Source organism: Asterias rubens, chromosome 17, assembly GCF_902459465.1.
Source record: "Asterias rubens chromosome 17, eAstRub1.3, whole genome shotgun sequence".
NCBI classification, from domain to species: domain Eukaryota; kingdom Metazoa; phylum Echinodermata; class Asteroidea; order Forcipulatida; family Asteriidae; genus Asterias; species Asterias rubens.
The window spans coordinates 2123674-2138887 of record NC_047078.1 but is presented as its reverse complement, the minus strand read 5'-3'; the positions used below and the strand labels follow the sequence as shown (position 1 = coordinate 2138887).

The window sequence follows — 15214 nt, the reverse complement described above, 5'->3', positions numbered from 1 at the left end:
TAGATCCCAGATATTGTCTATCATAAACTATGCACCCATGGTTGATATATATGTTATAATTTCTAAATGTTCTTATTTTTTTTAAATGTAGTTAATTTCTTTGTTTGAGGGGTACCTTCAAATTGACCATTAAATGTATATTTTCATGTTTTATCGAGTGAATGTGGTGATTTTCCCCCTGCAATTTTCTGTATTTTGATGACAAGTTTATGGTCTTTGTTTTCTATTTGAATGTGCAGGATAACAGCTCGTGTTTCTCCAGGGATTTGCAAACGTTCTTATAGATCCATGGAAACCATACAAGATCCATATGGTAAGTTTTCACTTTCTTTGCACACAGCTATTATTAAAGGGAAGGTATACAGTTGGTAATTACTCAAAATAATTTCTTGGTGAGGAGTATGGGAGAGGTTGATGGTATAAAACATTGTGAGAAGCAGCTCTCTCTGAAGTGACGTAGTTTTCGAGAAATACACGCCTCAGATTGTGAAGTCTTATTAATATTCTTCCTGCTTGGACATTATTATTTGCACCGGATTTTCAGTGATATCTCTTACATGTGACCACCTTTTGAAAGGAAGTTTTCACAGATTAGTTTTATGGTATATATAAACTACATGTGTATACACTTGTAGGATTGAACCAAGCACAGTGTTTCAGTTACAATTTTGAAATTATAACATTATTATATTAGTTACCAAAGGTATAGACCATGTGAACTCTTTACAACAAGTGTGACCTTGTACATTCTTTGAGTATTCTGGCAGGCACAATACTGCACAGGTCATGTGGGAAAATGTACATTTTGTGTCATAATGTCCACATAAATCCAAGAATTATGAAAGTAAAAGCGGGACAAGTTTTGGGATGTGACCCTTTCATCATATCAAAATTTGATATGAATAATACAATGCAATTTCCATAAAATATAAGATTTTATGTTTTCTTCCATAATGCTGTGTACAAATCGTGCCTGCAGGAAGTCCAGGCTCTGTGTCTCTTTTGTAAACATGTGATGTCACAGGTCACATCGTCTATACAATTCCTTTAAGGGTACTGTAAAATGTAAACATAAGATTCATCCATTGTAAACAATGTACATTTACAATGTAGTATTGCCAAGTGCAGAAATGATACATTGTATTACTTTGTATCAAATATCAAAGATCCATGTGTACTTTGTATTACTTTGGAGTTACTTTATATGTTTGTCAACACAGGGGTTCACTAGTTTGACCTACTTGTTCAATCCATTGTTTGTGTACAATGGGATATCATTTGATTATGTCAATATAGCTATACAGTGAACAAATGGTTCTGATTTTGTTTCGTATTTGATGCGCTGCAGATGATGTGGCTGATGAAACCAACCTGTGACATACAATGGCTCAATTTCCAAGAAATGCTTTAAGCACAAAAATTAGCTTAGCACAGCAAAGTTATGCTTGCCTGAATAAAGGTTACAAGCCAAGCTACATTAAAACTCTGTCCTTACTCTATGATTATACCATGTCACATGTATAACTTGTGACTGGGTATTCTGCTTATTGCTGCTAAGCAAACAATTGTAAGTATTACCGTGGAGGGGTAGTACCATTGTATTGTATTGTTATTGGTATTGTGACATCAAAGTTTGCTTAGCAATTAGGATAGATTCGCAGTTAAGAATTAGTCTTAACTCTTTGTGAAATCCACCCCTCTATGGCAGTTCGTATGTGGGAACACTTTTTGGGGTATTTCTACCTCCATGGTTAAAGGTAGTTTAAAAAGAAATTACAACAACTGGAAAAACGACTTACATGACAGATGTAAATTGGTTCTCTTAGCCCTTTTCACCTGACAGCCATTTAGCAAGAATCCCTTGCTTAATTTTAGCATGGTTGTAGAATTGCACCTTGTGTGAAAGGATTTCATTTTTTATACTGTCCATTAACGACAGTAAATGTTAGAAGATTTCACTAGGGACCTTGGACAATCTACATGTAGCTCAAATTAAGCAAGGGACCCCTGCTAAATTGCTGATGTATGAAAAGGGCTTAACTCGTCATGTATGCATATCTTGGCCTTCCTAGAATTGCCCTGGTGAAAAAAAATCTCCTGAAGCCCAGATTGAAAACCTATTTTGCAAAGGTCACGCTGTGTAAATAATCTTTAACAATCACAATTTGCTGCTCCATCGACTCCCCTGTGACTACCGTAAATACCCGGTGTACGATAACAGTTCCCTCAAACCCTTCTCCATGTTATTTTTCTTTTTCTTTTTCGGGTTCCCTCGTAGCTGATGTCACAACCAGATCGCAGTGACATTGTTGATACAGAGATTACACTTGAGTGATTCTGTCTAAAGGTTCCCCTATCGTCATCTGCAGGGTGCATGCACTTATCTTGATCAAGCTGTGGAAATAGCGCCCTCTGTTGGTTGAAAAATGCAAACAAATATTTATTTTTGTATACTTTTAGTGTGCACATACAATGGTATTAAACTGTATGCTTTGCAGATTGCATACTTACATTTACATTGTACTTTAGATTACTATGGATGAAAACAAAAAGTTTTGTATTTTACAGTAAGCTTGGGCGATATCACGATATTATCGAATATCGCAATATTAATTTGGAAACGATTTCGATACCGGATGGATTTGGTTTTAATCGAAATATCGATATATCGCGATATTATATCGCGATAATCGCGATATATTGCGATATCGATTAAATATCGCGATGTATTTGCTAGCTGAGACATCTTGCACCCCATAGGTTTGGAGTAAAACCAGAAGAATAGGTCATTAGAACACCTCTCTTATGCTATGACTGTCTCTTCTACAACTTTCACTCGGAGTTTGAAGACTAATGATGTCAAATTTAATTCATCGCAATTATATCGAATATCGCGATATATTGTCGGCGATATATCGTGAATAAAATAAATCGATATCGCCCAAGCTTATTTTACAGAATAGGGCTCAGGCCTGTACTGTATGCTTCGTTTTTGAAAGGGCAAGGGCCCCGAGGCATTTTCTCCTTGGTAAAGGGCACCCATGAGGATATTGTAAATTTCTATTGGAGCATTTGAAGGGCACCGAGGCAATGACCAGGGGGCAGGGAGGCAATGATGGTCGACTTTGGGGGTTAAAAAACAAGTCTGCAGCTTGTACATGTAGCTCAAAATGTCAACTGAAAAAAATCAAGAAAATGATCAAAACATAACCTATTTCAACATTAATCAACTTATTGCATTCAGGTGGCTTTCATTTATTTATTTATCTTCCTGTACTAAATATTTTTGTAAGCGCTGTGATTTAGTTTTCTAAGTAGAGCGTTTTTAAAATGCTGTTTTATTATAATTATTAGTATTATTTACTAGACCAGACTATATTTTACAAGGCCAAAAACAAAATGGGTAGGACAAGCACTTAAGAGAAGATCCAGAAATCTCAATTGTTTCATATTTATATGTAAGCGACTTTGATACTCACAGGCATGTGAGACTTCCTCTTTTCAGCAGATTTCCTCTTTTTGGGTTTTGATTTTCCTCTTTTTTTTCTTTACTTTCTGTGTACAAAAGTATTGGAATATTATCTTTTCCCCTTTTTTTCTTGCCCGGTTTTCTCTTTTCCTCTTTTTTTTAAATGAAAGTTACTCACATGCCTGTACTCAAGAGAATTGAAAGGTATCAGCAGGTTTTTTTTCCCCCAAAAATGAGGTAGCCTTATTTGAATCAATTGAAAAACAAAAGACCACAGGGCTTGTGAGGTATGGCCCGGCGCTTAAATCACTGTTCTCCGGCCTGCAGTCCAGTGTTAATTTTGAGCCCTGCAAAAGGCAATTTTGAGCCCTGCATAAGGCCATTGCTTCTCCCGAATTAGCACTACATCATTCCTCAAGCTGGCCTGTATTTATGCACCACCCTAGACACAGTGAAAGAAACAATGTAGGTTTAGGCATAGAGAAAGGATTTAAGATACTGCGCCACTAGCAATCACGCTTCTAGAGAAACTGTACGTCAGTAAGAAATGACATCTCTCAGTCATAATTTAACAGAACCCTGTGGGCCCTTTCTCTCTCTCGAAATGGTCTCTGTGCCTGTCATTGGCGATGTTACAGCACTCCATCGATTGAATCTTTTAGTCTCAGACTCGAGAGGAAAGAAAAATGGTTAAGTTCTTGTAAGAGGCTCGATACTTGAATAGACTGCTCGAAGAGGAAGGGGACAAACTGGTTAAAGGCAGTTAGGTTGGTACCTGTATACAAAATTATGATCCATGATTGGAAACGATTGATGGAAATTGTAGATGATATTGAATGGTCTGATTATTGGAGGGTTAGATGTCTACTAGGTAGATGCAGTTACTGTACATCCTATACATGTAGACCGTTATCACGGTGTGGCCATCTTGATTTTACTCCATTCCAACTCATTGTAACCAAACTGTGGCTAGACGAAATAATAGTCTGGTGCCATGCGCAATAAATGTTACCATTTTTCATTACTGTTAATGGGAACATGACCAAGATGGTGACAGCATGATAAAGGTCTATTGTAGGCTGGCATAGTTTATCTATCATTCTAAGCCACTTGGAATGATATTGAATGCATAGTATTTCCCAAATGATTGCAGGCTCTCGCATGCATGTAGTTTGCTTTTACTATGATTCTAAACCACAGTGGATGATATTGAATGGTCAGACTGTAGGAGGGTTGACTGTGTTCGGTGTAGATGCATTCACCGCATGATATTATCTATCATCAAAACCACGGTGGATGATATTGAATGGTCAGACTGTATCAAAATGTGTATTGCATTTGCATTCGCAGGAAATACATGTTCAGTGTACCCATATGAACAGGTCTTAAGTTTACCGAAACCACAGTAGATGGTATTGAAGGTCACAAAGTACATAAAGCAGAGTTAATATGTAAAGAAATTTATAATAATAATAATTTGTGTTTGTGATGATTTACAGCTGCCCAGTTGATACAACGATGTGTAATTGTCCAGAAAGATGAGAAAGGCTACGGGTTAACAGTGAGCGGAGACAATCCTGTCTTCATACAGAGCGTCAAAGATGGTAAAGAAAATCTTAAAATTCTAAATATTTGTTATGATACTACAGGCCTTGAATTTTGTTTGAGCACATCAATTTTCCTCCTTTAAGGGGCACTTCAATTTGGCAATTTTTGAACTATGCAAAGGACACCACAGCAAAAGCATGGGGCACCAGGTCAGTTGCTATTGGTGCTCTGGGTTACACGCAAGGCCTGTTCTATCATTATTGGTTGATGGCGTTTTGTGGTCGAGTGGTGTAGTTCACCGGACCCAAGCTCTGGTGTTGTTAGCAGCAGAGTGTGAGTTCCAATCCTGGTCAAGACACCTGGGGTGCGTTCCACTCGCGCAACATTACCAGCAGTTGCGCACGTTCGCCAACAACTTCAAGTGGAACGAGTTGTTCGTTGGCGACTGTTGGCAACTTTAGGCGAACATACTTCTGAGGTGTTGGCGAGTGGTTTTTAAAATGGCGGACAAGCATACGGTATTATTTCTTTGTCACAAACATAATTACATTGTGGTTTCAGTGGATGATAATGCAGATTTGGAATAACAAAGTTAATTAGTTGATGTAATGATGTCAAAAAGAGGACTATTGCAGCAAAAACAAAGTAAAAAAAAAAACTACGTATGGTGCGCGCCATAATCATTTTAAGGCGCCGCCATATTGACAACGCGTATACGCACCAGTCGTTCAAAAGAAGAAAGAAAAATGTTTGCGCGAACAGTTGCGAGTCGTTTGCGCGAGTGGAACGCACCCCTGTTCCCTTGAGCAAGGTACTTAACCTTAATTGCCTCTTATTAGTTTGGGAGGTAGTGCATTCTGCTCTACCAGCCAGGATCCTAGTGGATAATACCCAAGCCTACATCCTTATGGACAGTGAAGGGGATAACCCTGTTTCAGCCCCATGAGTTAGTGGCAACATGCCCCTGGTGGCAGTCGCTTGGGGTCAAAACCCCCAAATCAGTGAATAGTGTAGCCCTCACCTTTAAGTGGCCAACCCAACCCCCCTTTTGTTGTTAGGCAATATCTCTTTAAAAAACAGATGCAAACTATTCCTGACCAGCATGAACATTTTATTAAACGATACTTTTTGCTACGTCCCTCTTTAATATTGCCATCTCTCTGAACCGGCCTCGAATAGAATGCATCTTGACAGATTTTATTTCTAGCTCTGTGAGTCATCTTCGCTCAGTGATCATGCTCCTTGTCTCTTTTTTCTCTGCTCTCTAGATGGCGCTGCATCCAGAGCTGGGGTCCAGCAAGGGGATAGGATAATCAAGGTAGGACTTATCAAAATTGATTAATGATAATCAATATTGATTAATGATAATCAATATTGAGTATTGATAATCAATAATTGAATAGTTGGATTTTTTTTTAGTTAAATTTTTTTTTGTTACTGGATTTGTTTATTGGCAAAGATAAGAATTGTTTGGAGACAAATTAGATACGACAAAGCATTTTGATTGAATGTTTTCTTCCCCAAAAGGTGATCACAAGTTAAATCGATGACATTAGCAGTCATCAAAATAACCCATGGCACTAACAGCTTAAACAATTGTGCTCAGCAGATATTGGTTACTTGTCAAAATACCATGTGAATTGCTGCTGGTCGGTGCTTCGCAAATGAATTTGCTTAGCAGTTACGCGAATTTGGGCCCTGGATTGCTTTTTGCAAGTGGAATCACACACACTAACTATTTCACACACTCGACACTAAAATGTATCTCCGATGTAACCCACCTTAGGACTTTGCCATCAACATTTACCCGATACACGGCACTGCTCGCGGAAAGACAACAATTAAATTTGGCGTTTTGCCCTGACTGGCACAAGGCAGGTGACATTCAAGAGTCTTGAAAGTGTCTTAAATCTTAAAAGTCTTAAATCCCACTTCGCGTACTCAATTCCCGTACCCCTGAGATATTTGTGCGCACCATCAAGCCAGGCTGCACTTTCATATTTTAAAGAGAAGGTACATGTACGATGCTGTTTAGACTTAAGCAGACGAATTTGTTTTTGTATGTAGCCCACCAGTTCCTTGCAGTGCCCACTGCACGACTATACTAACTCTCTCTACTACGTTATTCTGTCTACATATTATTGTCACAAAAAATGTGTTTCCTCAGAAGTTCATAACCTGACAATTCTAACAATACTAGCACTTCACATGTGTTGTTTGATTATGTTGGATTGGCGACTGCCCAAGTAAATTTGTCATGTTTTTACATTGCATTGGATCAGACGTATCACTATAACCAGAGTCCAACCCTTTTGATGTTGGGTTACTGTATGGTGTTGGACTGAGGACTGCACTAATTAACCGACCATGCTTTATATTGGTAATTGGCATACCACCATAATCAGAGTCCAACAGTTGGGGTTTTGAGTTACTACACATGTAAATAGTGTTGGACTGAGGACCAGTTGCACTAGTAAACTGATCATGCTTTACATTTAAAGGCAGTGGACACTATTGGTAATTGTCAAAGACTAGCCTTCACAGTTGGTGCATCTCAACAACATATACATAAAATAACAAACCTGTGAAAATTTGAGCTCAATCGGTCATCAAATTTGCGAGATAACAATGAAAGAAAAAAAGACCCTTGTCAAACGATGTGGTGTGCGTTTAGATGGTTGATTTCGAGACCTCAAGTTCTTAATCTGAGGTCTCGAAATCAAATTCGTGGAAAATTACTTCTTTCTCGAAAACTATGGCACTTCAGAGGGAGCCGTTTCTCACGATGTTTTATACCATCAACCTCTCCCCATTACTCATCACCAAAAAAAGGTTTTATGCCAATAATTATTGTGAGTAATTACCAATAGTGTCCACTGCCTTTAAGGGCATACCACCATAATGACCTTGTGGTAAAAAAATTTAACAATTCATCTTTTTTAAAGAAATATCTGCAAATGGCTGCAACACTAATATATTTTACATTTGGAGATTTCTTGTAACGTATTCCCTAAAACATCCTGTTTGAATGGTTAAGTGCACGTCCAGAATATTTATTAAAACATTCAAACTTCCTTAAAGTCACCACACCCTCTTCTGTATAGTTGTTATGTCGCTGTAATATAAACACACACACATTGTCGCTGTCACTACCAATTCATTTCCGTGTTTGGGAACCTAGAACAACATTGGGCAACCCGAGCCACACATTGTTGTGTTCCTAGTGGTAGCTTTTTCCTTCCCTATAAATAACATACATGTAGTGAGAAGGCAGAAAAGCTGTTAGTTCAATGGCAGTCAAGGGTTACATGTCATTTGAAACAGTCAAAGAAATCTTGGCGTGGATTCAAATTCAAGTTAAAGGAAGTAAGATTGGCGTGGATAAAAAACACAACTTTTAATTTTAGTCTGATAGCTGTCTGATTATGAAGTTCATACCAAAGCATTTTTTGGTGAAATGTTTCCCGTTGAAATGAAGTCATATTCCAGAAAAATTGAACTGGGTGGAAAAAAAAGGACAATATGCGGAAAATGTGCATGGCTGTTCACTATTTTAGCCTGTCAGTCTCACAACAGATTAAAGGAACACGTTGCCGTGGATCGGTCGGGTTGGTCTTTGAAAAGCCTTTGTAACCGTTTGTTATAAAATGCATTGGTTAGAAAGATATTTTAAAAGTAGAATATAATGATCCACACAAGTATCACCCAAAATTGCGTGGTTTTCCTTTTACCTCGTCGACAAACAGGACTCCCATAACTGGTCGACCATGTTAGTTTGCAAAGTAAAAGGAAAACCACGCAATTTCGAGCCAATTGTTTATGGGTTTGTCAGGCATGTGAGACTTCCTCTTTTCAGCTGATTTCTTCTTTTTGGGTTTTGACTTTCCTCTTTTTTCCTTCACTCTCTGTGTACAAAAGTATAGGAATGTTATCTTTTCCTCTTTTTTCCATGCTCGGTTTTCTCTTTTCCTCTTTTTTCCATGCTCGGTTTTCTCTTTTCCTCTTTTTTCCATGCTCGGTTTTCTCTTTTCCTCTTTTTTCCATGCTCGGTTTTCTCTTTTCCTCTTTTTTCCATGCTCGGTTTTCTCTTTTCCTCTTTTTCCATGCTCGGTTTTCTCTTTTCCTCTTTTTTCCATGCTCGGTTTTCTCTTTTCCTCTTTTTTCCATGCTCGGTTTTCTCTTTTCCTCTTTTTTCCATGCTCGGTTTTCTCTTTTCCTCTTTTTTCCATGCTCGGTTTTCTCTTTTCCTCTTTTTTCCATGCTCGGTTTTCTCTTTTCCTCTTTTTTCCATGCTCGGTTTTCTCTTTTCCTCTTTTTTCCATGCTCGGTTTTCTCTTTTCCTCTTTTTTCCATGCTCGGTTTTCTCTTTTCCTCTTTTTTCCATGCTCGGTTTTCTCTTTTCCTCTTTTTTTCATGGATAGTTACTCACATGCCTGTTGTATTCTACTAATAAAACATCTACCAATAAAACATGCATTTTATAAAAAACGGTTACAAACGCTTTTCAAGACCAGCTGGACCGATCCAAGGCAACGTGTTCCTTTAAAGCCCACATTTTCACAGGATTTTATTTCATGGTTGATCACACAAAACATGAACACTGTCTGTGACTATTTTGCCAGCTCTACCAATCCTGTATACATGACATCTTTATAGGAAGGTTGTAGGTCCTAATAGGTCTACATTATGTGTACAAGAAATTGAAAGTTCTGTATGTGCAGTAAATTCTAAAACTAAGATTTAAATTCAAGTCTACATGTGTATGAAGCCTGGTGGAGATTTATCTAAACCCTTCATAGATGTAGAACCCAGTTTGCCTTGTTGTCTAATAATAATAATAATATTTAAAATTTATATTGCGCCCCTTACATACAAAATGATGAGAAGCGCAGAACACATGTCTAGACGCTGTCCCGATTCCATCAATTTACTCCACTCTATAATGGTAACTCAACACCCCCTCTTATTTGGAGGTGATAAGGATGGTACAAGATGTACAAGAGGGTAAAGCCCTGTTCACACTGACAGCACTTTAACTGGGGTTCCTTGCTTTAATTTGAGCATGGTTGTAAAATGTGCACAATGTTTGACAATATTTTACAATTATTATTATTATTTAGGCCTATTTGGTAATTTACATAAAAATACAATTGAACTTGAACAGTAAAACAATTGTTTGTCCTTTCGCCTGAGGTAAAATCTAGACAACCATGCTACAATTTTAATAGCAAGGGAGGCTTGCTATAAAATTCTCTTGTGTGAAAGGGGCTCTAGGGTATGTTTAGGAAACAATTTTGGGGGAGGGCTCCCTCTTGCACACTATCTGGCATGGTGTAGTAGGCCTAAATAAAACAATTTTACATTGTCTATTCTGTAAATATTTTAAGAGATTTGATAAAATCTTCACTTCCCACCCCCTTTAAATCAGTGCATTTAGTTTGTCTTCTCTAACTCTCTCTGATTTACTTATCTGCGACCATCTCGGAATGCTGAACTTGCTGGCACTCTGGGCACAGAGGGAATTTCCCCTCTGTGCCCTGCTCCACTTAAATAATAGCTGTAAGCTAGCTCTATGTTTCCAACTACAGGAAGTTCTTAAAAGCACAGGGCACCTTCGATAATCGACCCTTCCCATGAAATATGCTAACTACATTCATGCATGGGTACGGACCCTGTTGGTTGGCAAACACCATAGAGTTGTGCACTAAGCAGACGCGCAATCGCGTCTGCGATGTTCCCTCATTTTGGCAACCAAAACGTTAGTGCGCAAGCGCTATGCGCAATTTACATATTTCATGGGAAGGGTCTATTGTCAAAGACCAGTATTTTCACTTGGTGTAGAAAATAACGAACATGTGAAAAATTGGGCTCAATTGGTCATCCAATTTGCAAGAGAATAATAAAAGAACTTGTTACATTTCTTTGTGTGCTGTCAGACGCATAAAAAAGGCTTCAGCCGAAGTATGATGTATTTTATTATTTGAGTAATATTACCTCTTTCTCAAAAACTGTTACTTCAGAGGGAGCTGTTTCTCACAATGTTTTATAAATTATACTATACCCCTTTTCACTAAATTACTATCAAGGGCTCTCCATTGCTCGTGACCAAGTTTTTATACTGACAATAATTTTGAGTAATTGCCAATAGTGTCCAGTGCCTTTAAGTCCACTCTGATTGAATACACATGTGGGCGACGACTCTGCGCAGTTCATTCTACTGATCTCTCCCAACTTAAAAAACCCTCTCGACAGTTGACACCCTCAGGGTGCTTTTTGGACGCTTTCTATTAAGTCATCGGTGGAAGGGTTTTTCGTTTTGAGTCTTGAGTTTCTTCATTAAACACCATTAAGATCAGTCTCTTGGGTTGACTGTGTGCTAGTATACAGTGTTTTTTATCCACTTGAGATGATGGGTTAAGATCATTAGTTTGACCATAAACAGTTGAGGTGTCTCAAGACTATATTTTCTCGCAGTGTGCTTAAAGAGTTGGCGTACCTTTGGTGTTGTTTAAAAATTGAGCTAATATTTTTTTTATATGACCAGATGCTGAGGATGTTCAATAAGGTTTTTATTGAAGGTTCCAAAAGTAATTTTACTCATAGAGAAAAATGCCTTGGTGCCCTTTCTCTTTTAAGAACGAAGCATCAGGCCTGAGCTTGTTCTGAATCTGTTTATTTTAGGCCCTACTTCTTCCACATTCCTTCGTGCCCCTTTATATTAACTATTCTAATAGTAAATCGCTTTTTACAAAAGAGAAAATGCCTCGATGCTCTTGGCCTTTTATTTTATAAACGAAGCATCAGGTTTGAGCATGTTCTGTACATAAAGCCCTCGTATTAGTTCTTCAATGTCATCTTCTACTTTGTAATCTTCTTTAAATCTTCTTGTTAAGAAACATTAGTGAAGTTAAAAAAGTTCAGCCCTACTTCTTTGATGTTATCTTCCATCTTTTTATCTTACATCTTCTAAAGTTTTTCTACAGATTTATAGATTAGTGACGATGGATTCCCTGTTTAGTGTTGGATGCTCTGTTTTTCAGTTTACAGCAAATCTAAGAGTCCTGCTTTCCAAACCTCCGGCCCAACCCTATTTCGCACCAAAAATAACTGTCAGGTATTCTAGAGCACAGTTGTTGTTGTAAAGTTTAGGAGAATTTATACGCCTGAAGTACACTTGTCTTGGGGGAGAAAAATAACCATGCGATACTTCAACGAGAGCAGTGGACTGATAACCCTACAGGATATCTGTGTATAGTCATGGCAGGCAGGAGGGGTGTCGCCAATGCAAGTTGGTACTCGATCAATTTCAGCAATTGTAGCTAAGTACATCTCAGTAAATTGTACCTTTATTTTGGTGTAAGGTGACGAATAAATCGGTTCCTTTTAAAGTGTTTAATTGCAACTCTTCTTGGAAAGTGGCGTTCGTGATTCGTATACGAGTCGGGTGCCAGGAGTGGTTACTTTCTGTAACTCAATCCTTTTTCATCTTGTGTTTTCAAAACGAGCGTGGGACTAATTTTGTATGTTATTTGCATCACACCGACTTTATCGAGAGGAGTTATTAAGACTGTGCTGTAGCACCAGAAAGAGTCCTTGTCTTAGGAAATAAACTTTTGATTTCAACTTGAAATGGGAAAAAGCAGGGATTTACCTTTCGCGTTTTGTTCACAGAACTCAGGAATGTACAGAGTATACACTGCTTAATGCACTCGTGTATAGGGTGAAAAACACATATTTCCTGGCAAAACCGCTCAAAATTTGGCTGTGGAAATTTCAGTCAAAAGGTTTTTTAATAGCGGTAAGTGGGTGTATTAGCAAAAACAGATAAAAGATAAAATTCCTGAGCTTACAATGAGCCTGGCCTCCTACATTGGCAGATGTAGGAGCAATGTTATACAAGTTACTCATGTACTTTCGCTCATGCGTATTTGTAGTTAATACAGACGCTAAGGAATTCCTGAAATCGCTCGTTCGGTATTACGTGATTTATCAACCATTGACAAGTCAAAAATAAATATAACTGTCTCCCCACACATGCAATTTTAATAAATGCAATTGTGCAGTGTATAGAGCTTGATTGATTGATTGGTGTATTCAACATTGTGAATTATATTACTTTGCCTGCTGTGTTCAAGGCCTTATGTATGTACTATCAAGCTATACTAACATCGTTGCCCTATTAACTTTTTCATTTAGCTTGCTAGTCGTTTCACAATGTGCTAAAAATAGCCTCAAGAGTCAAAATTAAATCCTACACCACATACAAAGGTCAGCCCTTGACTAAATAAAATGTTCCTACTGTTTTCCAGGGACCAAATATCATGCATGCGTTTATGCTTGTGCTCATAGACATGTTTTTCAGCTATAGTAAGCAGAACAATAGACCTTGATGCAAATGACGTCATTTCAGTAGGGCGCCTTACCTTGAGGTCAAAAGGCGGTTGTTCATTGGCCAATCCGGGTGCGCTGCGTGTACAAATCTGTGCGTTTCAATTGTTTCGTCACCGTTTTCCCCCAAAGATGACGTCAATGCAATGGTTTATTCACTCACCAGTAAACAGCTTTTTTCAATTGGCCTCGGCCAAAGAGACAGGGAACCAGTGCTTCTCCCACTGGTGCCCATCAAAACTGCCACGGCAGCCTGAGAGGTGACCTTTTATGACCTTTTAGCAGCCACATCATCCTAATCGCTGTGTGAATATCAGTCATGGTCAGGAATGTCTCGAGTAATTGCTCAGAATTCCAACACGCGTATTATTTGTATTGTAACGAGGGATAATTTTTTAACCATTTATGTAATGTCGTTTAAATGGCTGGGTTCGCACCATATGGTTGTGCATCATTTTTAACAATGTGTTGGAAAAAAAAAATACAACTCAAGTGATAATTGAAAACCTAACATTTAATGATTGTAATTAAACTGGCCTAATTGTCAGTTTGATTGACTGTTAGTGCATGTAGGACTATGCGTGGCCAAGGCGCATATAATAATTTGTTTGCAGTATTTAAAAACTCGCTATTAGCATTTAGAATGTATGAAACAAGTTCAGTATATAAAATATGCTGCTATTGCATGCAAAATTGCTGGACAGATTCGTTCTCTGATGTATGTTTGTGTATTTTAGTATTCAAGAAATAATCATTTAAATTCATTTGAACTTTGTTTGAGGGGTGCCTTGTTTTTTTTTGCTTTGGCTATTGTCTTCACATTATTACAGTATGAATATTTAATTCTTGAAGAGAAAGTGCCCTTTTTGTCAAAAAATTCAGTATTTTTATTGGACTATTTTAAAAGGGGAACAAAGGCCAAGATCAGTGCAACCAAGCCCAAGATCTGGGCGTTATACACACAAGGTCGTGGCCCGTGAGGCCTTTGTGTAATTGTAGGCACTCGACTGCCCCCAAAGCACCCCGCATCATCTTCACATTGACACAGTTTCAACACTTCACTGTTGTTATATCAATGAAAAGCCCGCCCTAATTCATCCCGACTATAGATTCAAGACTGCGGACACACGTAACCTGCATTCCAACGGTTGTTATATTCATGAAAAGCCCGCACCAATTCACCCGATCATAACCTGCATTCCATCGCTTGATTACCATGGAAACCAATCTCTGGCAGGCAAAACCCCGGGAATCGCTTTACCTGGCGTGAAGCTAAACCTGTAACCGGATTATAACCACTTCGGTCTCGGCTCTCTCACCCTGAGGGAGGTTTTGGACACTAAGAAAAAAATGCGGGGGGCACTCTTACCTCTATATTCACCTGTTTGTGAACATCTCAGAGTTGTCCAACGAGCAACTTCTCTCTAACACGCTCTGTGGCGGAGTTTGCACAGAGCTATCCTTTAGCCTACGTCTTGTTCATTTGTGCATTTTTTCCCCCCGGCTATCAATCCATATATTATGACATTTGATCAAGAATAACCGACAGGCGCAAATTGTCTTGAGTACATTGGGTTTATTATTGGCTTAGGAGATACAGATACGATCGGTGTTGTGTCGTGTTGTGTTTGCTTCCAGCATGGATTTGGCTTGTTTAAGATGTTCTTATAAAATGTGGACTATGATCTGTTGTAATATTTTGTGGAATCAGAATTTTTTCGTCATGTGTTTTCTTTTTCCTTTAAAGGAACATTACAGAATGTGGTTTTGCTGACACAACAGCTGCTGGCAGTGTAAGCACTTTATGTA

General features: G+C 38.3%; 1 protein-coding gene across 10 annotated transcripts in view; it reads left to right on the top strand.

Moving 5' to 3' along the window:
• Positions 1 to 15214, top strand: part of LOC117301377 (rho guanine nucleotide exchange factor 11-like) — a 98626-nt gene that overhangs the window by 18516 nt on the left and 64896 nt on the right. For all 10 annotated transcript variants that reach the window (XM_033785313.1, XM_033785319.1, XM_033785317.1 and 7 more), the window contains exons 2-4: positions 240 to 313; positions 4969 to 5073; positions 6286 to 6335. In XM_033785313.1, coding sequence (XP_033641204.1) covers positions 289 to 313; positions 4969 to 5073; positions 6286 to 6335 — 180 coding nt within the window. In that variant the 5' untranslated portion in view covers positions 240 to 288. The remainder of the gene's footprint in view (positions 1 to 239; positions 314 to 4968; positions 5074 to 6285; positions 6336 to 15214) is intronic.